The sequence below is a fragment of the Scyliorhinus torazame genome, chromosome 18, assembly GCF_047496885.1.
Source record: "Scyliorhinus torazame isolate Kashiwa2021f chromosome 18, sScyTor2.1, whole genome shotgun sequence".
Classification (NCBI taxonomy): Eukaryota; Metazoa; Chordata; class Chondrichthyes; order Carcharhiniformes; family Scyliorhinidae; genus Scyliorhinus; species Scyliorhinus torazame.
In genome coordinates, this window is record NC_092724.1 from 126714559 (window position 1) to 126740279 (window position 25721).

Sequence of the window (25721 nt, forward strand, 5' to 3'; positions counted from 1 at the left end):
TCGATGGGCCGAATGGCCTTAATTCCGCTCCTATGTCTTATGGACCCTCTGAAAGAGCACCCTACCTAGGCCCATGCCCCCAAACTATCCCTGTAACCCACTAATGCCACCTAACCTTTGGACACTACAGGGGAATTTAGCATGGCCTATCCACCAAACCGGAACATCTTAGAACTGTGGGAGGAACCCGGAGCACCCGGAGGAAACCCATTCAAACACGGGGAAAACATACAAACGCCACACAGACAATCACCCAAGGTCAGAATTGAAGCCGGGTCCCTGGTGCAGTGCTAACCACTGTGCCACCATGCTGCCAGACTGGGGTCTTGTCTGTCCTTTCAGTCAAATGCTAAAGCTTCAGTAACACTATTTGTCAAATAGCACTGGAGTTCACCCAATGTCCTCACAAATGTTGATCCCCTCAACCGACGTCAATCTTCGTCTGCAAATTGGCGGGTGTGTTTCTTTATGTTACAAAATGACTTAATTGGCTGTGGCTTCAAAACTCTTTGGGAATTGAGACTAGTTTCAATATTATGTTCAGAATTCCCCATTATATATATATGATCTCATCAACATCAACAACAATAGAATCAGAAACCAATCCACTTCCCTATCAGCATGTGGTCTGCTGAATGTAAAGGATGTAGAATATAGGAGATTGCTAAATGTATATATTAGATAAGCTGCAGCTCAAAACTGATAAAAGCCTTTTCTACATATTCCTGCATTTGTTGTTTGCAATGCAGTGTTGATAAGATGCATCAGTATTTATTTATTGAATAAAAGTACGTCGAGAAAATGGCAATTGAAAATGAAACTCAATCCAACATGTTTCTACAAAACAAAAATATTGCAAAAAATCTTCGGACTAGAGAAATATATGTTCATCCTTGGCTTCGGTCTTATTTATTAACATATGAAATATGCTATACATAAACTTATATAGAGCAATAACATTGTGACATTCGAAAGTAATTGCTGGTGTGTTATGTTGAAAACATATTTCCAAAGAAAGGGGTGGGGACGACGACAGGAACAAGTAATAAAATCCAGTACACCTCCGTAAAGTGCAATTGTATATGTATTTACAAGTATACAACAATTTACAATGATTGTACACCCATGCTACCAGAGTGAACTAGAACCTTTTATTTTATGTGCCCTAACACTGCATCCAGGTGCTTCCCTGACATCTGCAGCAGGGGTGGACACTTTGTTCTGTTGTCATTGATGACCTTGGCGGTCGTCCTCCGGAGGACCCTGGCCTTCTTTGGGTCTTCTGCTCCGGGGCAAGTGGAACCTCAGCTTGCCCAGAGTTGATTCAGAATGTTGGAACACCCTTGGAGAATCTTGAGTGGAGGTCCCAGGGTTTCCGTCTGATGCTCTTCCTCCCTTTGGACCCCTCCCTGAATCCTTGAGGGAAACTATTAATTGCAGCATCACCGTGATTTGGCCAGTTTTCCCATTGGGCTCAGCGGTGGGAGTCGCTCTGACTTACCGCCCCCCCCACCACAGGACAGAGGGGTAAATTTTGTCCGAGTAACAGTAATGAAGTTTGACAGGCGGGGGAAACAAAAGGAAGAATTAACCTGAATTAATAAGGTTTGGATAAAACAGCAAGTGAGGAAGATTCCAATTTTAACTAAACAAGGACCATGCAAAAAGCTATCAAACAGGCAAACAATTCACAAACAAATGTTGTTTTCTTTTCCGTATTTAGTGTGCTAGAATTTGTTTAGAGCAGGAAGGCATTACCTCAAGAATTGTTAGAGTACAAGATCCCCAAATTTATAATTTGCATCCATAATTACTTCCTCAGAATGAAACATCCACCAGCCCCATTTGCGAAAAAACCACACAATGTGTTTTGGTTAAGTACAGTATCAGATTTGCGTGCTGGTTGTGGTGTTCAAGAAAAGTCCACTGGAATTTTGAAAACTGTTCTCCCTATGACTAACTGGATGAGCTGAGAACTTTTATTGGACATAGAAAACTGATCAGCAAAAGTAACATGGGTAAACATATTGCACAGGGCAAGATAACTTGAAATTTGAAACCATCAGGTTACAAGTGTTCTTAACTGGTGAACAAGAACAACACATTCAATAAACTTTCATGGTACCTAACAGGTTAAGCATGAATAAGTAATGCCATTGAAAACAAATTGTACAAGTTCTCAAAACTGTAAGGGGAAAATTGGGGAACGAAACATTTTATTCACTAAGCATTCTCAACCCTCTTTCTATTCTCATTTTATACACTGAGTGTTTGAGGGAGATGGTGATACCACTGGACTAGTAATGCAGAAACCTACGTTAACACTCTGCGGAACAAAATGGATGGGCCACGGGCGGGTGACAGGAGGGTCGCATAGTGATAGGTCACTGTTGTCCCGATCGCAGGAGAAGCGCCCAATGGCCAGGACAGGCTTTTAAGTTGAGAATGTCCCCGACTGGCCTTTAAATACAAAATATGGAGTCATCCCATCAGAAGTGGCAGCAGAGAGCATGTCACATGCCCGGCACTTACACTGACGTCACGTGCCTTGTACGTCCGTGGTTTAGACATCAAATCATGGAGCAGGGATTCCTCCATTTCATAGCTGCCAGCAAGAAAGCAACGAGTACTCTGTGAATAACTGAAGATGGGCCTTTTGGTAATAAAGAAGAGAGAGCCAGAGACTAAACGGACCAGGATCTCACAACTGAATCTGCTGGAGAGAACTGCTCATGAGAATTCACGGCAGGACAAAGCAGTGCTATTGTGAGCTATATGCAGAGCTTCAGGGTCTCTGGCGAACATATTTTTTAATCTCCTCTCCTCAAGGAGTCAGACAGATGCCATTACACACCCACAGAGCGGAGGAGCGGCAGTAAGGCACCCTGGCAACTACATTGGAGGAGACGCCAAGGGTGCACTGCTGCTCAACTTCCCCTCCGCCAATTACCCGTATGCCTTTAGTAGGCCAGCCCAAGGAGGGTGCACAGTTTTCGATACCATTCAGAATTCTCTCTTGTTGGAGATGATTATTGCCTGGCACTTGTGTGGCGTGATTGTAGCTTGCCACTTATCAGCCCAAGCCTGAGTATTGTCCCAAGTCCTGCTGCATTTGCGCACAGATTGCTTCAGTATCTGAGGAGTCACAAATGGTGCTGAACATTAGGCAGTCACCAGCAAACATACACACTTCTGATCTAATAATGGCGGGAAGGTGATTGATGAAGCAACTGAAGATGGTTGGGCCAATGGCACTGCCCTGAGGAACTCCTGCAGTGATGTCCCTACACTGAGATAATTGACCTCCAATAACTATGATCATCTTCCTTCATGCTGGTTATGACTCCAATCAGTGGAGTCTTCCTCCGGTTCCTGTATTGCTCGGGATCCTTCATGCTGTACTCGATCAGATGCTACCTTGATGTCAAGAGCAGTCATTCCCACCTTGCTACTTGAGTTTAGCTCATTTGTCCATGTTTGAACTGAGGTTATAATGAAGTCAGTAGCTGAGTGGCCATGGTGAAACCCAAACCGAGCAACAGCGTGCAGGTTATTTACTAATCTCCCATACAATAGATCCAACCATGGTGCAACCAATTTGACTGCTGCTGCTTTGCCCTGAGAGTTCATTCCTCTAACAGTAACCTTTGCAGGGGATTCCTGCACTGCCTGCCTAGTCTTCTTGCTCTGCCTTATATACTTATTTTACTTGCAGAGTCAATTGAACTCGTACTGAACTTCAGACTGTTTTGGTAAGTACAATAAAACCATAGAGGCCAAGTCACTGAATATATTTAAGAAGGAAACAGATGAATTTCTAAACTCTAAAGGTATCAAGGGGTGGGTGGACAGGATGGGAGTATGAGATAAAGGATCAGCCATGGTCATATTTACCAGACTAATTCTCGGGATGGCAGGACTGACATATGAAGAAAGACTGGATCGACTGGGCTTGTACTCACTGGAGTTTATAAGAATGAAAGGGAATCTCATAGCAACATATAAAATCCTGATGGGACTGGACAAGGTAAATGCGGGAAGAATGTTCCCGATGTTGGGGAAGCCCAGCACTCGGGCTCACAGGCTAAAAATAAGGCATAAGCCATTCAGGACTGAGATGTGGAAGAAGTTCTTCTCACAGAGAATTGTGAACTTGTGGAATTCGTTACCACAGAAAGCTGTTGGGACCAGTTCGTTGGAGAGATTCAAGATGGCGCTGGACGTGGCGCTTGCGGCTAAAGGGATCAAGAGGTATGGAGAGAAAGGGGAGTGGAATACTGAATTTGCATGATCAGCCATGATCATATTGAATGGTGGTGCAGGCTTGAAGGGCCGAATGGCCTACTCCGACTCCTATTTTCCATGTTTCTCTGTTTCTGCAATAAAAACCTGAAAAGTTGCAATTTTAAAAATGTGATATTGTCCGACCTAGAGCTGACACAGTGCATTTTTCCAAACGGAATATTAAAAGTCTATAAAATTCAACAATTTTACTCCAAAAATCACCGATAAATCACAACATCAGCATCCAGTGAAGTGCAGAAAAGGTGGCTGGTTTTGTTTGATTCAAAGCCGTTCAATAATTTTTCTGAAATTGATTTTTGCCGATCTTGTGAATAAATCTTGGCAGTTGTCAATGACATTTTTCCTTCCTCCAGAATGCATGAGGGAAAATTCCGCACACAAGACTCCTCCAGTTTCAAGTTTCTGACAATTGGGTTTTTAAAATCATTTCATCCAAGTATGCAGTAAAACAAAGTTTCAAAGGTTATGTTTTCACGCTTTACTGTTGAGATTCTCCACAAACGTTTGTCACCAGAAGTTGCTGTTATGAGGATGCTAAGTGAAGTGGAAATCATTTTAAGTTTTGCAGCAGAATATTAAAAAAACTATTTTGTTTGGCGAACAGCAAAAGATTGCATTTATACAGCACCGTAATAATAACTGAAGAAAGGGCAACCACGATGGCGCAGTGGGTTAGCCCTGCTGCCTCACGGCTCCGAGGTCCCAGGTTCGATCCCAGCTCTGGGTCTGTGTGGAGTTTGCACATTCTCCCCGTGTTTGCGTGGCTTTAGCCCCCACAACCCAAAGATGTGCAGGCTAGGTGAATTGGCCACGCTAAATTGTCTCTTAATGGGAAAAATGAATTGAGTACTCTAAATTTATAAATAAATAATAACTGAAGAAAGTTATTGGACAATATTTGCCACCGAGCTACATAAATATTACAGAGGAGGCAGCAAAGGTTACATACGGAATTCCAGAGCCTAAGCTGCTGAAGGCATGCCCAATGGAGCGATGAGAATCGGAGGTGCGAATGGGCTACGATGAGAGAAGCTCGGTGGGGAGTTTACAGAGATACATAGGGGGGAGGCCTTGAGAGGAATTAAGTACTCGAATTAGAATGTTAAAATTGAGACATTCCCAGGCTTGGAACAACCAGCAGACACTGGGATGATAGATGAACAGATATGGGAGGCAAGCTGGCACAGTGATTAACACTACTGCCTCACAGTTCCAGGGAAGTTCAATGCCGGCTTCCGGTGACTGTGTGGAGTTTGCACTTTTCTCCCGTGTCTGTATGGGTTTCCTCCGGGTGCTCCAGTTTCCTCCCACAGTCCAAAGAAGTGCAGGTTAGGTGGATTGGCCATGATAAATTGCCCCCGAGTGTCCAAAAGGTTAGGTGGGGTTGCTGGGTTATGGGGATAGGATGGACATGTGAGCAGGTAGGGTACTTTTCCAAGGGCCGGTGCAGATCCGATGGGCCAAATAGCCTCCTTCTGCACTGTAGAGATTCTGTTCTATGATTTGGTGCGATTTGAATTACATGACAGTAGAGCTTTGGATAAGCTGAAGCTACCAAAACATAGCATATGGGAGACTGGAGTCTGGGAGTAACAAAAGCATGGGTGAGGGTTTCAGCAGTAGAAGAATTCAATTTGTTAGATGACCATGAAAAAAGTTGATTTGTTCTGAGCTCCTCTAACATAAAACCCTTCTGTATTGGAACAGAAGGTCTCGGTATATTCAGCTATAAGTCATCTAAAGCCAGTCATCTAACAAAAATGAGCTATTGATTTTACCATCCCAATCACAGATGTTAATGTAAAGTTTTAAGATCTTCCCCCATCCCGTATAGAAACCGACTGAATTAATGGAACCAAAATTGTAAAATATATGCTTTGCACATTAAGAATTTTTCTGAGTCATTAAATATCTTTCTGTCTGGAGCCCAAGGTTGATCTCAAATTTATAATTATGGAGAGCTTCAGTTTGCTGCTGCAAAAATTTGGACTTATTGCATGCAAAGGTGTCAGCGGATACAAACTTTGTCACAAAACATCTCACAGAGGAGTCTTACAGAAGGTCTCAGATTAACCCTAATTGGAATTAATCCTGCGAAGCACAGCAAATATTTTGATCGCAAGAGGAATGGCAACAAGCGGAGGCTGAATGGTTTTGCATAGGGAGGAATGAAGAAACAGCTGAGTCAGGCCAGATCATTTAATTTACCTCCTAGCATCTGGTTCAGACTCAAAGAACAAATGCTCATTTTGCTATTTTGCTGATGGAGGAGAACACATTGAGGAAAGGGTGGGCTGTGTGTCATATTAAAATAGAGTAAAAGGTTAAACACCTTAAAATTATTTTTGTCCGGAATATTTTTTTAAAAGTAGGATTGTATGGCAGCTCAAATTAAAATGGGCTGGAATTCTCCAGCCGATGGGATTCTGCCGGCGGCGCACACCCAGCCCACGGGTTTCCCAGCGATTTGGGGTGGCCTCATCGGGAAATGCCATTGACAAGCGCTGGGAGTAGAGAATTCTGGCATAGTGAACTGCGCGCCGCCAAGGAACACACGGCTGGGGAACCGAGAATCCAGCCACGGTTTCTGATAGACCAGCCCAAATCATTGTTGGTGCTATCAATAAATTGTCAATTTAAACAACTGGGGGACGGATTATTCCCCATTGAACAACAATGACACATTACATGAAAGTCACTTGAAAACCAAGAGGTAATTCAAAAGAATGCATTGTGTTTCTCACAAGCAGCCGCACAGGGTGTCAAGCTAGTGACCGATGCCATCTCCTTTTGTAAGGGCCACGAAGAATCCAGCACGAGTTTTAAGGATACAAAAGTAATAACATTTATTTACAATAACATATATTTATAACAGCGGCAGCAACTTCCCTTGCTGCACACTCCTTCCTGCTGGTTCCAAACTTGCCAGCTTTATTTATACATGGAGTTTACTAATGGTTTCTCCGCCCCCCTCATTGGGGAATTTCATACTCCCACAGGATTGTGGGATTGTCATTAGTCCCCAGCCAATGGTAAGCAGGCAGGTTATAACATCCCTCCCCCCCAAAGTCCAAGAAATCCACCGAAGACCCTGGCGAAGGAGGGCGTCGGACTCGTTTTGCCGCAGGCCGGACACCATTTGCACATGCGCTGGATCAGGTGGCGTGTAACGAGACGGAGACCGGCGCTTCCGTGATGAACGGCGTAATGGTTGTACATCCACGGCCCGTGGACCCAAGGATTCCCCCTCTGATGCGTCCTGTGTCTCCATCTCGCAGTCAGAGTCTCTATCTCCATTCGGTTCTGTAACGACCTGCGCAGGTTTTGAGTGAGGCACCTGAGGAAGATTGTGAGGACTACCTTCCATTGTCTCTGGCCTCTGCGGCTGTAGAAATGAGCTCCAGGGGCGGGGAATCTTTGGAGGGGATAGTGCTCTGGACCGAACGTGGTCTACATGTTTGCGCTGGAGACGACCCTGGGCTTGCACCTGGTAAGATATAGGGCCCGTTTGGCGAAAGATTATGCCAGGAACCCACTGGGCACCACCAGCAAAATTCTGAACGAACACTGGGTCACCGGGCGCAAACTGCCGAATCGGCCGATGCCGAGAAAATCCCTGTCCTTGCCGTTCTTGTGTGCGGCGTACTTTTGCGCCAATGTCCGGGAAAACCATACTAAGGCGGGTGCGAAGTCGCCGGCCCATTAGGAGTTCTGCGGGAGCTACCCCAGTCACCGCATGGGGGTTGGTCCTATACGTAAACAAAAAGCGAGCCAGTCTTGTGTCCATTGATCCAGAAGACTGCTTCTTTAGGCCTCTTTTGAATGTCTGCACTGCCCGCTCTGCCAACCCATTTGATGCCTGGTGGTAAGGGGCAGTGCGGACATGGCGTATGCCGTGCATCTTTATGAACCTCGCAAACTCCTCACTCGTGAATGGAGTGCCATTATCCGTGACCAGCACCTCGGGGAGACCATGAGTACTAAAAGACAAACGCATCTTTTCAATTGTTGCGCAGTACGTTGTCCCCTGCATCTTATGCACCTCTAGCCATTTAGACTGGGCGTCGATTAATAAAAGGAACATGGATCCTTGAAAAGGGCCTGCGAAATCTGCATACAAGCGCGCCCAAGGCCGCCCTGGCCATTCCCAGTGATGTAGGGGCGCGGCCGGCGGAAGCTTCTGATGCTCCTGGCAAATGGAGCAGTTTTGGGCCACCTTCTCAATGTCGGTGTCGAGGCCTGGCCACCAGACATAACTCCGGGCCAACATTTTCATTTTGGTCACACCTGGATGCCTCTCTCAGTATCAACTCCTGGCCTTTTTCCGGGACAATCACACGTGTCCCCCACAAGAGGATGCCGTCTTCCACGCTTAATTCTGACAGCTTGGAGGAAAATGCCTGCATCTCGCCTGGGAGCTGTCTATGCTGCCCACCATACAGGACTATGTGCCGAACCTTTGACAGGACTGGCTCCGTCTGGGTCCACTCATGGATCTGTGATGCCGTGACAGGCAAAGTGTCCATAAAATTTAGCGTTGCAACCACCTCACCGGTCGTGGGGGTCAACATGGGGCCGGTCGATAAAGGCAATCGGCTCAGTGCGTCGGCATTCGCTATCTGCGTTCCTGGTTTCTGCTCCAGAGAATACTCGTATGCAGCGAGCAACAAAGCTCAGCGCTGGATCCGTGCGGAAGCAATGGGCGGTATTGGCTTATCCTCTCGGAAAAGTCCCAACAGAGACTCATGATCAGTCACGATAGTGAAATGGCGGCCATACACGTACTGGTGGAAGCGTTTCACTGCAAAAACCACTGCCAGGCCCTCCTTTTCGATCTGCGCGTACTTTTTCTCCGCTGCAGTCAATGTGCGGGAGGCGAACGCTATCGGTCGCTCGGCCCCATTCTCCATCTTATGGGACAGGTCGGCCCCAATACCATACGGGGATGCATCACATGTGACGAGCAAAGGCTTTCCAGGATCATAGTGGGTTAGTAACCCAGACAACGACAATTGTTGCTTTACCCGCCGGAAAGCGGTTTCTTGCGGCCGACTCCAAACCCAGGTGTGATTTTTCTTTAGCAGAAGGTGCAACGGGGCCAGCGTAGTTGCCAGATTGGGGAGGAACTTCCTGTAATAGTTTACGAGACCGAGAAAAGAACGAAGATGCGATCTGTCAGTCGGGGCGGGGGCCTGTTGAATCGCACGCACCTTCTCTGCGACGGGGTGCAAACCTTCGCGGTCCACCCGATAACCTAGGTAGACTACTTCCTTTGCCTGAAATATGCACTTTGTGCGACGTAAATGGACTCCAGCCTCCGAAAAGCGTCTAGGGACAGCCTCCAGATTTTCCAAATGTTCCTGCTCCGACGTCCCTGTAATCAAAACGTCATCTAAGTAGACAACGACACGTGGTAAACCTCTCAAAATGCCCTCCATAACACGTTGAAAAATAGCGCAGGCAGAGGATACTCCAAAGGGCAACCATGTATATTCATACAGGCCCCGGTGTGTATTAATCGTTACATATGTTCGGGAGGCAAGGTCCAGCTCCAACTGTAGGTAGGCGTGACTCATATTTAATTTTGTGAACGAGAGTCCGCCTGCAAGCTTCGCCTAGAGATCCTCTATGCGAGGCATTGGATATCGGTCGAGTCGGGAAGCCGTATTCACTGTAAGTTTATAGTCGCCACACAAGCGAACTGTGGCATCTGGCTTCATTACAGGTACAATTGGTGCTGCCCAGTCAGCAAAACGGATGGGCCTGATAATACCCAAACTCTCCAAATGAGTGAGCTCCCCTTCTACCTTCTCGAGAAAGGCGTAAGGCACCGAGCGCGCCCAGAAATAGCGCGGCGTGGCTCCTGGTTCGACTTGGATACGGGCTACGGCCCCTTTTATTTTCCCCAAACCAGGCTGGAATATATCTGGGTATCGCCGTAGCACCTCAGTCAACCCTCCAGAAACTGTTTGGAGGATGTGCTGCCACTGCAACCGCAAATGGCGCAACCAGTCCCGACCCAACAGGCTGGGCCCCTGGCGATAACCCTCGTCCCACCACGATAAGTGAGAAACACCCCTCCTGGCGTCCATAAACAACAGGGGTCATTGTAGTTCCTGCAATGTCCAGTGGTTCCCCCGTGTAGGTGGCCAACTTGGCCTGTGAGTCGGTTAATGTAAGGGTCTGTATACCCTGCTTGATGCAGTCGAACGTCCTCTGGGCGATCACGGAGACCGCTGCGCCAGTGTCCAACTCCATCTCAAGCGGGTGACCATTGACCCGTACTGCCACCTTAATGGGGGCCATACGGGGAGCTGCCACACAGTGCAGCTGCAGGCAGTCGTCCTCCGTCTCCACGTCCTCAGGAGTAGTCGCCGCAGGTTCATCCACATGGAAGGTACGGCCCCTGGGCTGGTCCCAGTTTCGGGCGGAAAGACGGCGCCTCTGGCGCCCCCACGACCAGCGTTCGCGACGGGGTCGGCGCCTACAAGTCTGACACGGACATGGCTCCTCATCCATTGGTTCTGGAGAAGGCTCCCTTCGGGGAGGAATGTCCGATGGCCACTGGTGTCGGTCCGGACGTCGCCTCGCCCAAGGTACCGCAGGAGTGCGGGGGGACATTTTCGGACGGAAGGGGTTGCGCCCCAAGGCATGCACTTCCATTCTCTATAGCTCCTGCACTCCTCGTTCTACGCTCTCTCGGGACAATACTATTTGAATGGCCTGTTGAAAAGTCAATGTTGGCTCAGCTAACAACTTTCTCTGGATGGCCGCATTGTTAATACCGCAAAACAAACGGTCGCATAACATTTCTGACAAGATCTCACCATAGTCACAGTACTCCGCAATCTTGCGTAGCCTGGATAGAAAGTCGGCAAGGGATTCTCCAGCGGTCCTCTCAGCGGTATTAAACCGGTAACGCTGGACTATCGTGGACGGGGTTGGGTTAAAATGTTGCCCCACTATATTCACAAGTTCATCAAACGTTTTGGTGTCCGGCGCAGCTGGGTACGTAAGGCTCCTAATCACCCCAAATGTATGCGGGCCGCAGGCGGTGAGCAAAACGACCACCTGGCGCTCATTTTCGGTGATATTGTTTGCCCGGAAATAGTAACGCATCTGTTGTGCGTACTGGTTCCAGCTGTCCAGCGCAGCATCACAAACATCCGTACAGAGGCATGGTATAATAGAAAACAACTTCCAACCTGTATCCAACAAAAATCCAGGGAGGTGGCTTCAGCAGTGTAGACAGCTATTCACTTTAACCCTCGTCGCCAGTTTCATAAGGGCCATGAAGAATCCAGCACGAGTTTTAAGGATACAAAAGTAATAACATTTATTTACAATAACATATATATATAACAGCGGCAGCAACTTCCCTTGCTGCTCACTCCTTCCTGCTGGTTCCAAACTTTCCAGCTTTATTTATGCATGGAGTTTACTAATGGTTTCTCTCCCCCCCCCCCCCCCCCCTCATTGGGAACGCTCATACTCCCACAGGATTGTGGGATTGTCATTAGTCCCCAGCCAATGGTAAGCAGGCAGGTTATAACATCTCCAGACACACAGAACTTTCATCAACTACCAGACAGACAAGGGCAGCCAGAGCATGAGGGTTTGTGGTGATGTCTGGGTCTCCTGCTTCCAGGGTGCGAGAGACTGCACGCATATGGCCATCAGTCTGTCGCAGCATAATTTCTTGCTGGCACAGGGGCGGCACGCTAGTGCAGTGGTTAGCACTGCTGCTGCATGGCACGAGGACCCGGGTTCTCGGGTCACTGTCCATGTGGAATTTTCACATTCTCCCCGTGTCCGCGTGGGTCTCACCCCCACAACCCAAAGATATGCAGGGTAGGTGGATTGGCCGCGCTAAGTTGCCTCTTAATTGGAAAAAAATAATTGGATACACTAAATTTATTTTTTTAAAAGTCCCGCTGGCCAAGATTGGTAAGGCCTGACTAGATTCCAATGGTTAACTGTTTTGATGAGCATTCACGAGATTCAAATGGCATTTGCACCACCGACCAGCAGGAAAAACGACCCGTCATTGGGAGATTTGCAACTTGATATTGTACCCACGGGTTTCTGACTTTTTGGGCACAATTTAACACCCGAAAAACAGAGCCCTCTTTTGGGCGCTTATAGCGAGCAGGTGCCGAGAACAATCCCGCTATCACATGAGCCTGTGTTGTTTTCTGGCCTCAATGATGAACACCACGCCGAGGCCTCATTTAGCTCACTTCCTGCAGAAATAGATTGGGGCACCATTTTTGAATTCCCGCCCCGATCTCTCGATCTGTCCCTCAGACTCCCCACCGCAGCCTCCGGACAACCCCATGCCCCGACTTACCTCGTAGGGCTTCCCTACTCACCCCCCCCCCCTCCACCCCCACAACACCCTACCTCTCAAGGGCAGGGCACCCTTGGGCCCGATCCCTGGCATGGACAACCTGGTACCCAGGCACCTTGGCACTGTCACCCTGACAGTGCCCCTGACAGGCTGACAGTGTCATCTGGGCACACTAGTGGTGCCAGGGTGCCCACATGGCACTGCCAGGTTGCCCGGGGTGGCAGTGCCAAGTTTTCAGGCTGGCAGTATCAAGGTGCTCGGGTGGCAGCGGCTGTGCCACGGTACCACCCTTCCCAGAGCTCGATCACCCGGGGCCTCCAATGGCCTAGGAGACCCCCCCAGGTGCCATTATGCCTGGTTTGTGTGGACTAGTGCTGAACAGCGTCATGGTGAAGTCTCCCAGGTGTGGGCACTTATTTCCCGGCCTCGTTAGAATCGTGTGCCGACACATTTAAATAGAATCGGGCAGATCCAGGTCGCAACATCTTACGATATTTCATTAGATCTCGTGAGGCGTTCTGAGCATCACCGAGCCAGGCACGAAGAGGCCGTTCAATCGCGCCCTTTGCCCGTCAGCAGATTCTTCACTCCCGCCCACCACCAAACCAGCCATGGATGGGTTTGGAGAATTCTACCCTACAAGTCCGTGCCCGCTACCCAGGGACCTCACACAATTCATGTGTCTTGAAACATTCCCGGGTACCAAGGCTGTTCATGGTTCCTGCAAGATTGGATGGATGGCTGCCGTGTGACAATGGCTATATAATGAAGAGGTGGCTGAAGACCCCACGCTGTCACCTAAGAATTGAGGCAGAGGAGAGATATAACAGAAGTCATGCATACACGAGTGGTTGTGGAGAAGACTATTGGGCTGCTCAAGATGCGCTTCCAATGCCTTGAACAATCAGGGGATTGTTGCAATATCCATCAGAACATGTCTCCCTCATTGTTGTTACGTTCTGCGGCCTGCACAATCTAACTCTGAAATGGGGAGAACCCAATGGAGACTGAGGAAAGCGAGGCAGGACTACAGGTCAGGGAGGATGGCTCCAGTGATGCGTTGGAGGATGAGCCTGGGAATGCACAGGGTGAGGACTTTGAGGCAGGTTAAAATGTACATTGAGGGGTGAGGGATGCGAGGGATACATTGATTCAGCGAACCTTCAGCTAGGCTGACTCAATCCTATGGCAATGTCTCATTTGGAATAAACCTTCCCTTTAGAACCCAACCCAGGAATCCTGTGCCATACAAAGCCTTCAGCTTACAAGCTTGTGCAACATCTGGCCAGTGTACAAAGCGTGCATCCAATTCAGCCCAATGAATTGAGGAACATGTTCATGTTGTAGCCACCTGGGTTGGCCACTTCCCGACTTAAAAGGAGAACCGCAAAGACTGAAGGGAAATTCAGCCAACACAGGCAAAATTGAGCAAGTACAGAAATCATGTGTATTGGAACTTGCAAAAACCAGACAGCACTGAAACCAGCAGCCATCTGCATAGTAATGAGCGATTCCAAGGCACAACTGCAACACTTAAGGTGAATAAAGCCAAGCTAGACTCCTCGGCGCCAGCTGGAGCCAAGATAAAGGAAGGCCAACGGACATTTAGGGACCGCCCAGTGATCAGGGAACAACTCCAGTATTGGAGAAATCAATCCAAATGATCGGAACGCAGTCCAATCATTTGGAACCAGGTACGGGGTCCGCCCCAAAGGGCGGGAAGCCCCTGGGGACTATAAAGTAAAGCCCCCAAGTTCAAATCGTCCTTCTTTGGCAGTGTCACTCAGCAACTTGAATCAACCCGTGAGAGTTACCTGTCCAAGCTGCCACATCAACCAAGTAAGTCGCCAGTCAACGCTCGCTACGAGATAGGCGCTCCTAGCTACCAGTCCATACTAGCTTTTGAATCCTGCAGACTCAGGACCTGAACGAAAGGCCATTTGTTCCCCTGACCTGGTGGGCCAATTCCGAAGGTAAGTATAGGCCTTCTAGTGATAGGAATCATCTAGAAAGTAAAGTTTATGCATGAGTAGTGATTTACTGTGTATAATAAATGTGTTTTGATTTGAATCTTACTAATTGGTGTGTTGAGCTTTTGATCATTACTTGAACTTGAACCTCGTGGCGGTATCATAAAGATACCTGGCGACTCTAGAGCAAAGGTTAAACAAGCAGAGCAATTACGAATTAAAAGCCAACCAAAAGTTAGCAACAATGTGACTTCATATGCACATAAAAACAGCGTACAAATATTCCAAACCGAACAGAAACCTCAAAGTAATGAATGCTATTAATGCCCCCTTCCCCTTTGCTGGAAGCAGCATTGGAGGCAACCTGCTGACTTTGCTGGCGTGGTGGCCATGATATTGTCGGTGGGTATGCTCTGGCTGCCAGTGCCTGTTGTCTCGTTGGGCGCAGCTGGTGTGCTGGCTTGCAGGTGTGAGCGTGACCACTGGAACCACTGAGGGTGTCCCTGAAGCAGCCTCTTCATGAGAGTCGCCACTCTGTCAATGGAAGAAGCTGTGTGCAACACCCGCTCAAGTGCTAAACCCGCAGACCTTCATAGATCTTTGTCAGATCTACCTGCACACCCAGCTGGACATAAAACATCTTCCGCCTGATGGACATCTCCAGAAGCTTGTCATCAACCTCTGACTCAGCTTGGTCCTGGCCTCCAGCATTGCTCTCATTGTCGATGCCCCCCAGACCTCTGTTCCCCTGTAACCTGCTCACCCGGATTTGGTGCGCCTGCACCAATGTGTAGTTCCCATGGATGCAATGACCTAATGCCCACTGACACTTGAGTATCTGATTTAGCTCAGTTGGCTGGACAGCTGGTTTGTGATGCAGAGTAAGGCCAGCAGTGTGGGTTAAATTTCCGTCCTGGTCAGGTTATTCATCAAGGCCCAACTTCTCAACCTTGTCCCTCGTCCGGGGTGTGATAATCCTCAGGTTAAATCACCACCAGTCAGCTCTCCCTCCTCAAAGTGGAAAGCAGCCTATGGTTACCTGGGGCTTTGCCAGCTTGACTTTATGCATCCTGTATCTGCATTTACAAAGACGATGGCTTCTGGTTCAAAAATAACTCCCTACCTTGCTGCATTCCTGCAGTGGGAATTTCAAATCATCTTCAGAGGGAGGAATTTTGTCTCCATTTGTATTGGCACCAGATGATTCCTTTTAGGGCATAGTGGCAACCCTTTAAGAACTCTTCTGCACATATTTTCCAGTTGCAGGGAGCCTCTTTTAATGAAGAGGAGGAACTGACCCTTGCAAATGTTTAGGTAAGGTCAGAAACAGAACAGCACTCTCCCTCCCCTGCCCCCCGCCCCCCCCCCCCCTGCTGCCAATGTGAACACATGCATCTTACAAACAAGTGATTTTTATGGTCTCAAAAAATTGGAGCATTGGCATTTATTTTTAAAGTGTCTCTCAGTAAACAATGTTCCACTCACTGACATCTTATTCACGAGTATACGCCTGAATTTCACATAAACAAAGCATAATAATTTTGCCACCAATAAAACATAAAAGCACACTGGTCATTGTTTTTTTTACCCAAAAATGTACCTTTAAAATTAGAAGTGCAGAGACAGACGTGTTTCTGCTCCTCATTCAGGCCCAGAGGTTCAGTGGCTGAACATTACTGCCATCTGCAGCCTGCTCAGCATCAGTGGCAGCTGATAATGCCATGACAAATGCAATAGGCTGGATACCGTGTCTACTACTCTACCTAATCCACGGCTATGCTGGGGTGGAGTGTGAACAGTTATTTGAAGGATCATTTCTCCTTCCCAGTTTGAAGCAGGAACATACTAGAGGTAGCATGAGGGTGAGTATGAACCAGGATTTAAAACCATAAAAATGATATATAAATATAAAATAGGATCATTCTTTTTAAAAAAATCAAAATAATTGTTTTCCTGATATGAGAAGATTTTTATTGGATGAATTATGATAAAAGGTCATCTTTAGCATAAAATATGAATGGGGATTTCAGAATTTTCTCCTTTTGATAGTGTTGCTGTGGACATTTATGGCATCCTGTTTTCTTGTATTTTTCAGAATTCTAGCACCGTCCGTAATAAAGAAAACACACAGTACCTGTTTAGGTAAGAACACATTGAGTTAAAATATGAAGTGAACTAATGTACAACAGAACTGTTCCCAGAACACTAGGTGATGCTGCAGCACTATTTTTGCGCCAAGGTAACGTAACATCTCATGCTTTGTGAAAGAAATAAAGCAGCTATGATAGAGAGGCTGATGCATTCTAGCTATCCTGGTTGGATTGTGATCTGTCAGTCAGCCTCTTAACCCCAACCCTAATCATTTGTCCAAAGGGTTGATTGCCGAGGTTGTTGGTGGCTGCCTGTATTAGACCTGGCGGTTGAACAGAAAATCAGTATGATTCTCACCCCGGGGGACTCTGAGGATGCCCTGCAATAGTCATATGGCTGTGAATAGCAGCAAGCTCTGATCATGAGAGGAGGAAAGCTTCAAGCAACTAAACTGTGTTTTCTTTTACCTGCGGTCTCCACGACTCTTGTTTAGCTGTTAATTTTGGGCTATCTTTGGTCTCTTGTATTCATCACTACTTCCTGAAAAAGTCACCATAAAGCTAGGAGCAGCATCACTTCAGCTTGGACAAGGACTCACTCAGGAGATGGAAAACCTGGCAGATTCATTTTAAATCAGCAAATCAAAAGTTGTGGATGGATTCTATTTGCTTTGACCTGAATCATTTTTAACTCTGTACGCTCGGCACAGTCGGATATTGAATAATTAAAATAATTTGACATTAGACAAGTTTATATTAGATATTATTTATGTTTCTCAGTCACAAAGATGTTTTTGCTTTCGAAAAATTCTGCAAATTCAGATGGTAAAATAATGGTGAGAAGGTTCCTTGTCACCTTAAGGCCTTTCAGGTAAGTTAATCTTCAGTTTTTTTCAGTTGCATCTGTGAAATAATTTTGCATTGTTTACAGATGATTGATGTGACTAATGTGGAACTCCTGTGTTCAATGTTTGCGTAAAGTAGAACTTGCACTTTAACCTCATTTTAACTGCTGATGTGCTGTGTTGCACTGTTATGAATTTTGGTGGTTGTTTCTCCCTTTATAATAAGGAAAGATCTCTATGCTAGCAAATCCAGAGTGTTTATGTCTATAATGCTCTGGGACCACACTGAACCAAACGGTGTTTGCTATTGAATTTTGCAATCGGGCTTGAGACGAGTCTAAGAGAGACACACGAGAGCTTCTTCACCATGTTTTTCTTTCACAGAAAGTTATGTTCTGAATGTAAAGGGCAAGGCGTGGAGTTATGGGTGAAGGGTGGGGGAAGCAGGAACCAGGTGGTTGGCTCATCACACTGGGATCACGCACCTTCCCACTATGAGCTGCTGCTTGCCTTTCAGAACACAATCTGTAGTGATAGATCTTGTTTTTGTGGGGTATTTCCATGGGGTGATAGTGTTGAGCATATGTCCTGGGAGGTTGGCGAGGTGGGGGGACGGGGAAGGGAGGGCGGGCTTTGTGGTTGCAAGTTGCTTGATGTTTGCCTAATAGCATTCAAAAAAGTCATCCAAATATTAATGTATTAAATGCCATGTAAATATGTGAATCATTAAAGCTAAAGGAAACATTTTAAAATGTTGTCTATTATTCCATTAATATTAATTGCAGCAGGGCAAAGCCAGAATTATTTCTTAAATTAGTGAATTTAATGAAGGATTAGATTGTTCCTGGATTTCAAATCCACTTCATTAAGCTTGGGGAATGAATTGGAAAAGAATACTCTAGTGTTTGATTTTCAATGTTTACTGGACGTTTCTGTTTCTGGACGTTATTAAGAAATATAAGAATACATGCTTAACTCGCACAGAAAATTGAATTTGTTTCACTGTTGACTAATATGCAGGAGTAATCCTGACTGTTAATGTTAGATATTGAAAATTGTGAATTTAGGAATTGTTTTCAGGGAAAATAACAAAATATAAAAATAAGAGAGTGTTTCTGCACCTTTTCTTGACTCAGTGTGAGATACTCAATATCGACATATTATTTAAGAGCTGGACTTGATCCTATTTCACTGGCAACATGTGCTACGGTAGCAAAAGTAATAGGATCATTGTTATATCTGTTACTATGCCTACCCTGGGTTGAATCTGGTATATGTCAGAATAAATAATTTGGGGATGTGCTTCTACACAATCTCCCTCATGTTTTAAATTATTCATTTGCTTCATCCCTTGTCTGAAAACCAGCAATATAAATGAAGGGCAGGCTAGACTGAAACTAAGCCCAAGTATTGATTGAAAAAAAATGGTATTGTTGTTTTTAAGGCCTGTGTTGAACATAAAATAAAATTATAAATTGTGCTTTCGTAAAATCTGTTCCAATTAACAGTTGTCATCTCCGATATGCCATGGAAACTGCTAAAATTTGATATGTGTATAGTCGGAAGTCCAGGGACAGTAATACAATATACCGCTCAACATGTCCACAGAATCACAGAATTGTTATGGCGTACAAGGAAGCCATTCGGCCCATCGTGTCTGCACCAGCTCTCCAAATGAGCATCATGGCTTAGTGCCATTCCCCTGCTTTTTCCTTGTACCGTCGCATGTTGTTTCTATCCAAATAATAATCGAATGCCCTTGAATGCCTCGATTGAAGCTGCCTCCAGCACACTTCCAGACAGTGCATTCCAGACCCCAACCACCCGTTGTGTGAAAAAGGTTTTTCTCACATTACATTTGTTTCTTTTACAAATCACTTCAAATCTATGCCCTCTCATTCTCGATCCTTTTACGAGTGGGAGGAGTTTCTCCCTATCTCCTCTGCTCATCCCCCTCATGATTTTGAACATCCCTATCTAATCCCCTCTTAGCCTTCTCCTCTCCAAAGATAACAGTCCCAACCTCTTCAACCAATCCTCATAACTGAAGATTCGCATCCTTGGAATCATTCTTGTAAACCTCTTCTACTCTCTCTACAATGCGTCCGCATCCTTCTGATAGTGTGGCGCCCAAAACTGTACACAACATTCCAGCTGAGATCTAACTAGTGTCTTATGTAAGGTCACATCTATGGTATTGCACTTGATTATTTACTGTTTTTCAGTTGGAATGAAGTGCATTGTGCATTTAAACAAATATTCAAAGTATGCAGGTTAATAAAACAAGAATGTATATTACCATTATATGCGTACAACCAATTATACAACATAGAACTCATTATATTTCTAGTAATCATGTAATAAAATAAATAATCTTTATTGTTAAAATGGGAACTGTAAGACATAAACTATCTTGGTTGAAAGTATCTTGGTGTGACATACTTTCTGCTTGGTTTTAGGATATTTGTGGCTGGGATTGGATTCTTCACCCTCTGTTTCATAATGACTTCCTTTGGTGGACAGTTTTCCGGAAAGAGAGTGGGAGACTCACCTTTTGGCATTAGACAATTAGGCATCAAATCTGAAGGTAAATTAAATTTATGTGAGGTGCCATTATCGATTAATTTATTCAATGCTATCCATTTCTGATAAAATTTAAAGGTATTGGGCACCCAGTATTCCGTAAATGTATGGAAAGCCAGAGTCATCAAAAGCTAAAAATTGTTTTGGAGTCTATCAGGGACCTTTTATTTTTACTTGCAAGCCATGTTATTACATTTTTAGGCTGGTGTCTCACATGTCACAGCTGTAAGTGAATTCAGTCGTGCTGAGTGACATGGTTACCATTGCATTGATGCGCACCCAATCCACTTTGTATCAATGTGAAAAGTAATTGCAGAATTGCTCCCGAATACCCATCCATTAATTATTTGTCTTAATGACTGATGTGAGATGGCCAATTTTTCAATAAACTGATCCAATATCTTTAGCTGTGGAAACCATTTCAGTCCTGGTAGAGGCATGTATGGACTGATCAATATGCCTGAAAGAACCTGACCACAGCAGTTGACATGGTGACCTAGAGTTGTGCATAAGTCTCAGCTGAAACGCTAGTTTTGCAGTTTAAAATTGTTTTCAATTACAGCCTGTTGTCACTGTGAATATTTTGTTTGTCAAAGTTTACCACTGACGTTTTAGATGCTGGATATTGTCCTGTGATGATATGAATGTGATGCTTTCTGACAATACAATGAATTATGCAGAGGTTTGTGGGATGTTTTTTGCAATGTTTGAGAAACCAAACTCTCTTCCATTTTACCTGTTTCCAATATCATTGCAACGGGCTAGCCCTTTTTCCAAGATCACTTTTGCTGTTATATGCAAAGTATATTTGGTTTTGCTATCATCATTATATCTCTCAGTGCCTGAACAGGAATTAAGCTCCAGAAAGAAAGTCAAAACACCGATATCATTAAGAAATTATGCCAATGTTTCAAAACTGCAATCTAGCCTTGAGATTCAAATGATGGCTGCAAGCTAGTTTATGGGTGGAATGGTAGCACAGTGGTTAGCACTGTTGCTTCACAGTGCCAGGGACCCGGTTCACTTCCTGGATTGGGTCACTGTCTGTTCAGAGTCTGCACATTCTCCTCGGGTGCTTCGGTTTCCTCCCAAAAGTCCCGAAAGACGTATTTGTTAGGTGAATTGACTTTCTGAATTTTCCCTCAATGTACCCGAGCAGGCGTCATAGTGTGGTGACCAGGGGATTTTCATAGTAACTTCATTGCAGAGTTAATGTAAGCCGACTTGTGACACTAATAAAGATTATTATTATTATGAACCTATTTGATCACATAATGAGATATCTCCCTTCTACTATGGGTATTTAGTATTTTCTGTATTACCAGGAAATAAGGGGCGGGATTCTCCGCGAACCGGCGGGGCGGGCCACTCTGGCGCCGAGGAGTGGCGTGAACCACTCCAGCATCGGGCCGCACTGAAGGTGCGATATCCTCCGTACCTGCAGGGGCTAGGCTGGCGCCAGAGTGTTTGGCGTTGCGCCAGCCGTCGGAAAGGGCTTGGCACCACGGCAACCGGGGCCGAAGGGCCTCCGCCGGCCGACACATGCGCAGGGAGGTTCTTCTCCGCACCGGCCATGGCAGTGGTTGACAGCGGCCGGTGCGGAGGGAAAGAGTGCCCCCACGGCACTGGCCCACTCATGGATCGGTGAGCCCCGATCGTGGGCCAGGCCACCGTGGGGGCACCCCCCGAGGCCAGATCCCCCCACGCCCCCTGGAGGACTCTGCAGGCCGCCCGTGGAGCCAGGTCCCGCGGTAAGGACCTGTTTTGCGGGACCCGCCGAAAACAGGCGGCCACTCGGCCCATCGCGGGCCGGAGAATCGCCGGAGGGCCACTGCTAGCGATCGCCGACCGGTGCAGCGTGATTCCCGCCCCCGCCAAAACCACGGCGCGGGAGAATTCGGCAGCCAGCGGGGGCAGGATTCATGCCGCCCCCCGGCGATCCTCCGACCCGGCGGGGGGTTGGCGAATCCCACCCAAGAAGTTTGACATTCAGTGATTCAGCATCAATGGCCATGTCTGTTGGTGTAAACTGTGTCAGTTAACAATTGTTGGGGAATTTCCTATTGTGCAATCAAATGTTGTGGCATCAAAATTATTACGCAAGATCCGACGGGCAATTTATATGAATTTTCGAAAATAATAATTTTTAAATAGGAATGTTTTTCTGAAATTATGAGGAATTGTACCAATTTGTATCATTATGCACATTCTGTAGGAATAACTTACTTCCTGTTGCACTTTCTATTTTTAGGATCATTCCTGTCTATTTCCTCAGACCTGCCTGTTAATCTCAGAAATATAGGTATTAATTGCGCTTACCTTTAATTGAATTCCCCCAGAATCATTCCAAAGTAGTTGTTATTTTGTTGTTCTTTACAATGCCACTCACCTGAGAGCTGTGAAATTGGATCTCAGACTCAATGTAAAATTTTGCCACCTTGTCCACTCCTGAACCCCCCTGACTTGCATGCCTGTGCACTTCCCTCTATTTTTGTTTCAAACTGTTTTCTTGGTCACTTGAACTCCCCTGGCACCCGTGCCCATGTCTTTGGTTCTCACGCTAAGAAAAGGGTTATGGTCTGGTTGTAATCAGGAAACTGGGGTGGGATTCTCCCCTACCCGGCGGGGCGGAGGTGGGGGGGGGTCCCAGCGGGATGGAGTGGCGTGAACCAAAGAGCATGCAGCTGGAGGGCTCCGATCCCCTGAGAGATCCCCACGAGTGCCATTCTGTCTAGTCCCCCGTTTGTGGGGACCAATTATTATTTTTTTCCAAAAAATATACTTTATTCATAAAATCTATCATAAACATTACAGAACATTTTGAATTGTCTTGACTGTACATTTCCATCAGAGTTACACATTCCCTTGTCTTTCTTCCATTCAATTTTGATAAGATTACACACATATCGCTCTTTACGTTACAATTCTTTCTTAAATATTTACATTGTCATGTTTCTTTTATACATTGGAGTGTTAATGGCCCAGACCGAGGGGTGTTTACACTGTTACCCGTCCCTCGGTGTACATTTGCTGGTAAGCCCTCGCACAGTGGTCTTTCCCCATTGCACCTAGGCGGCAGCTGCCCCAAGCTTGAGTGCGTCCCTCAGCACGTAGTCCTGGACCTTGGAATGTGCCAGTCTGCAACACTTGGTCGAGGACAGCTCTTTGCACTGGAAGATCAGCAAGTTTCGGGCAGACCAAAGAGCATCTTTCACCGAGCTGATGACCTTCCAGCAGCAGTTGATGTTTGTCTCGGTGTCCCCCCCTGGGAACAGTCCATAGAGCACAGAGTCCAGTGTCACAGAGCTGCTCGGGATGAACCTTGACAAGTACCACTGCATCTCTCTCCAGACCTTCTTTGCAAAGGCACATTCCACAAGGAGGTGGGTGACTGTCTCATTTCCCCCACAGCCACTCCGAGGGCAGCGTGCAACGGCGCTGAGCCTTTGGGTGTACATGAAGAATCTGACAGGGAGGGCCAGTCTCACCACCAGCCAAGCTAGGTCTTGGTGCTTGTTTGAAAGTTCTGGTGATGAGCCGTTCTGCCAGATGACTCTGACAGTCTGCTCAGGGAACCGTCCAACGTCCTCCACAGTCTCCTTTCCCTTGAGGGCCTCGAGGACATTACGTGCTGACCGCTGCTTCATTGCCTTGTGGTCAAAGGTGTTTTCCTTCAAAAATGTTTCCTCGAGGGACAGGTGGTACGGCACCTGGAGCGTTCCGCGGCAATGAGACCAGGCCCATCCTTCGTAACACCGGGGACAGGTAGAACCTCAGTATGTAGTGACACTTGGTGTTTGCATACCGGGGGTCCACGCACAGCTTGATGCAGCTGCACACAAAGGTGGCCAACAGGATGAGGGAGGCGTTGGGTACGTTTCTCCCTCCCTTCTCCAGAGGTTTGTACATAGTGTCCCTTCGGACACGGTCTATCTTAGATCTCCAGATAAATTTGAAGATGGCCCAGGTGACTGCTGTGGCGTAGGGTCGGGTAATGGGCCAGACCTGCGCTACGTACAGTAACACCGAGAGTACCTCACACCTGATGACCAGGGTTTGTGGGGACCAATGCAGAACGGTGCTCGCCCGAGGTCTCTGAGGCAAAGGGGTTGAATCCCAAAGCCTCAGGTACCTCGGGAATCTGCACATTAGAGTCAGGCTTACTGCCTTGCTCCAGTATGTAGATTTGCTAAAAGGTGATCCCACCCGTTGTGGGCATACTTCACATCACAATGACTTGTGAGATTGCATTGAATCTCGTGAGGCATTGCGAACTGGGTAGATCCTGGAAGTGGGGTCGCCTGGCTTTCAACGGCCATACTGTGCTGTGGCAAGCTGTTTTTCCGGTAGAGCGTGGCTGTCGGATCTTGCCCTCTTACTTCTATCCATTTTTGATGATAAAAATAGACTGAAAGAATGGTAATTGGCCATTATCGAACGGTTCCTCCATTTTGTGGAAGTACGCACCTAGGCAATTTTCCACATTATTGTGCAGGTGCCAGTGTTATAGCTGTAGGGAACAGCTTGGTTGTGGATGTGGCTAGTCCTGAAGCACAAGTTTCCAGTGCTATTTCCAGAATGCTTTCAGAGCCTATTCAGGATCCAATGCCTGCAGCTGTTTATTAATATCACGGAGAGTGAATTGAATTGTCTAAAGACTGACATCTGTTGGGGACCTCAGGAAGAGGCCAGGTTGGATCATCCACTTGGCATATCTGGCTGAAGATGGTTATAAATGCGTCAGCCTTTTCTTTTGTACTGATGTATTGGGTTTCCCCATTGTTGAGGATGGTGATATTTGTGGAGCCTCTCTTCCTCCTCTTCGTTGTTTAATTGTCTACCACCATTTATGATTGGCAGGCCTGCAGAGCTTAGATCTGATTCATTGGTTGTGGGATCTCTTGGTTGCTTCTGCTATTGGCATGCAATAGTCCTGCCTCACCAGTTGGAAAAATATTAAGCCTCGAACATGCAAATAATACCCTGAGTTCAAATACATCAAATTGATACTGGAAAGAAGAAACAATATAACCCTACTCTAGTGCAAAATAAATTGTAATATGTTAAGTGTCTGTTAGGTATATAACCAAACAAGAAACCACATCAAAGGCATGCTCTGTTATTATAGTCCCTTTAACGTTTCAATAACTCTTGGATCATTGAAACAAAGAAAATAGAAGCTAGAGGAGGTCATTTGGCCCTTTGAGCATGCTCCGCTATTCATTATGATCATGGCTGATCATCAAGTTCAATACCCTGATCCCGCCTCCCCCCCTCCCCGCCATATACCTTGAACCCTTTAGCCCCAAGAGCTATATCAAATTCCTTCTTGAAATTACACGTTTTGGCCTCAACTACTTTTTGTGGTAGTGAATTCCACAGATTCACCATTCTCTGGGTGAAGACATTTCTCCTCACCCCTATCCTCAAACTATGACCCCTAGTTCTGGACTCCCCCAACATTGGGAATATTCTTGCTGAATCTACCCTGTCTAATCCTGTTAGAATTTTGTACCTTTCTGTGAGATCCCCTCTCACAATGAATATAATCATAACCGACTTAGTCTCTCCTCATATG

General features: G+C 46.3%; 1 protein-coding gene across 3 annotated transcripts in view; it reads left to right on the top strand.

Annotated features, from left to right (window-relative positions):
* The first annotated feature begins 16340 nt into the window (after nt 1–16340).
* Nucleotides 16341–25721, top strand: part of LOC140395495 (alpha-1,6-mannosylglycoprotein 6-beta-N-acetylglucosaminyltransferase B-like) — a 1325626-nt gene continuing 1316245 nt past the window's right edge. For 2 of the 3 annotated variants that reach the window (XM_072483321.1, XM_072483322.1), the window contains exons 1-3: nt 16341–16487; nt 16721–16767; nt 20020–20147. In XM_072483321.1, coding sequence (XP_072339422.1) covers nt 16347–16487; nt 16721–16767; nt 20020–20147 — 316 coding nt within the window. In that variant the 5' untranslated portion in view covers nt 16341–16346. Of the gene's footprint in view, nt 16488–16720; nt 16768–16925; nt 17587–20019; nt 20148–25721 lie in introns of those variants that run through there. The other variant, XM_072483323.1, reaches the window with a different exon arrangement.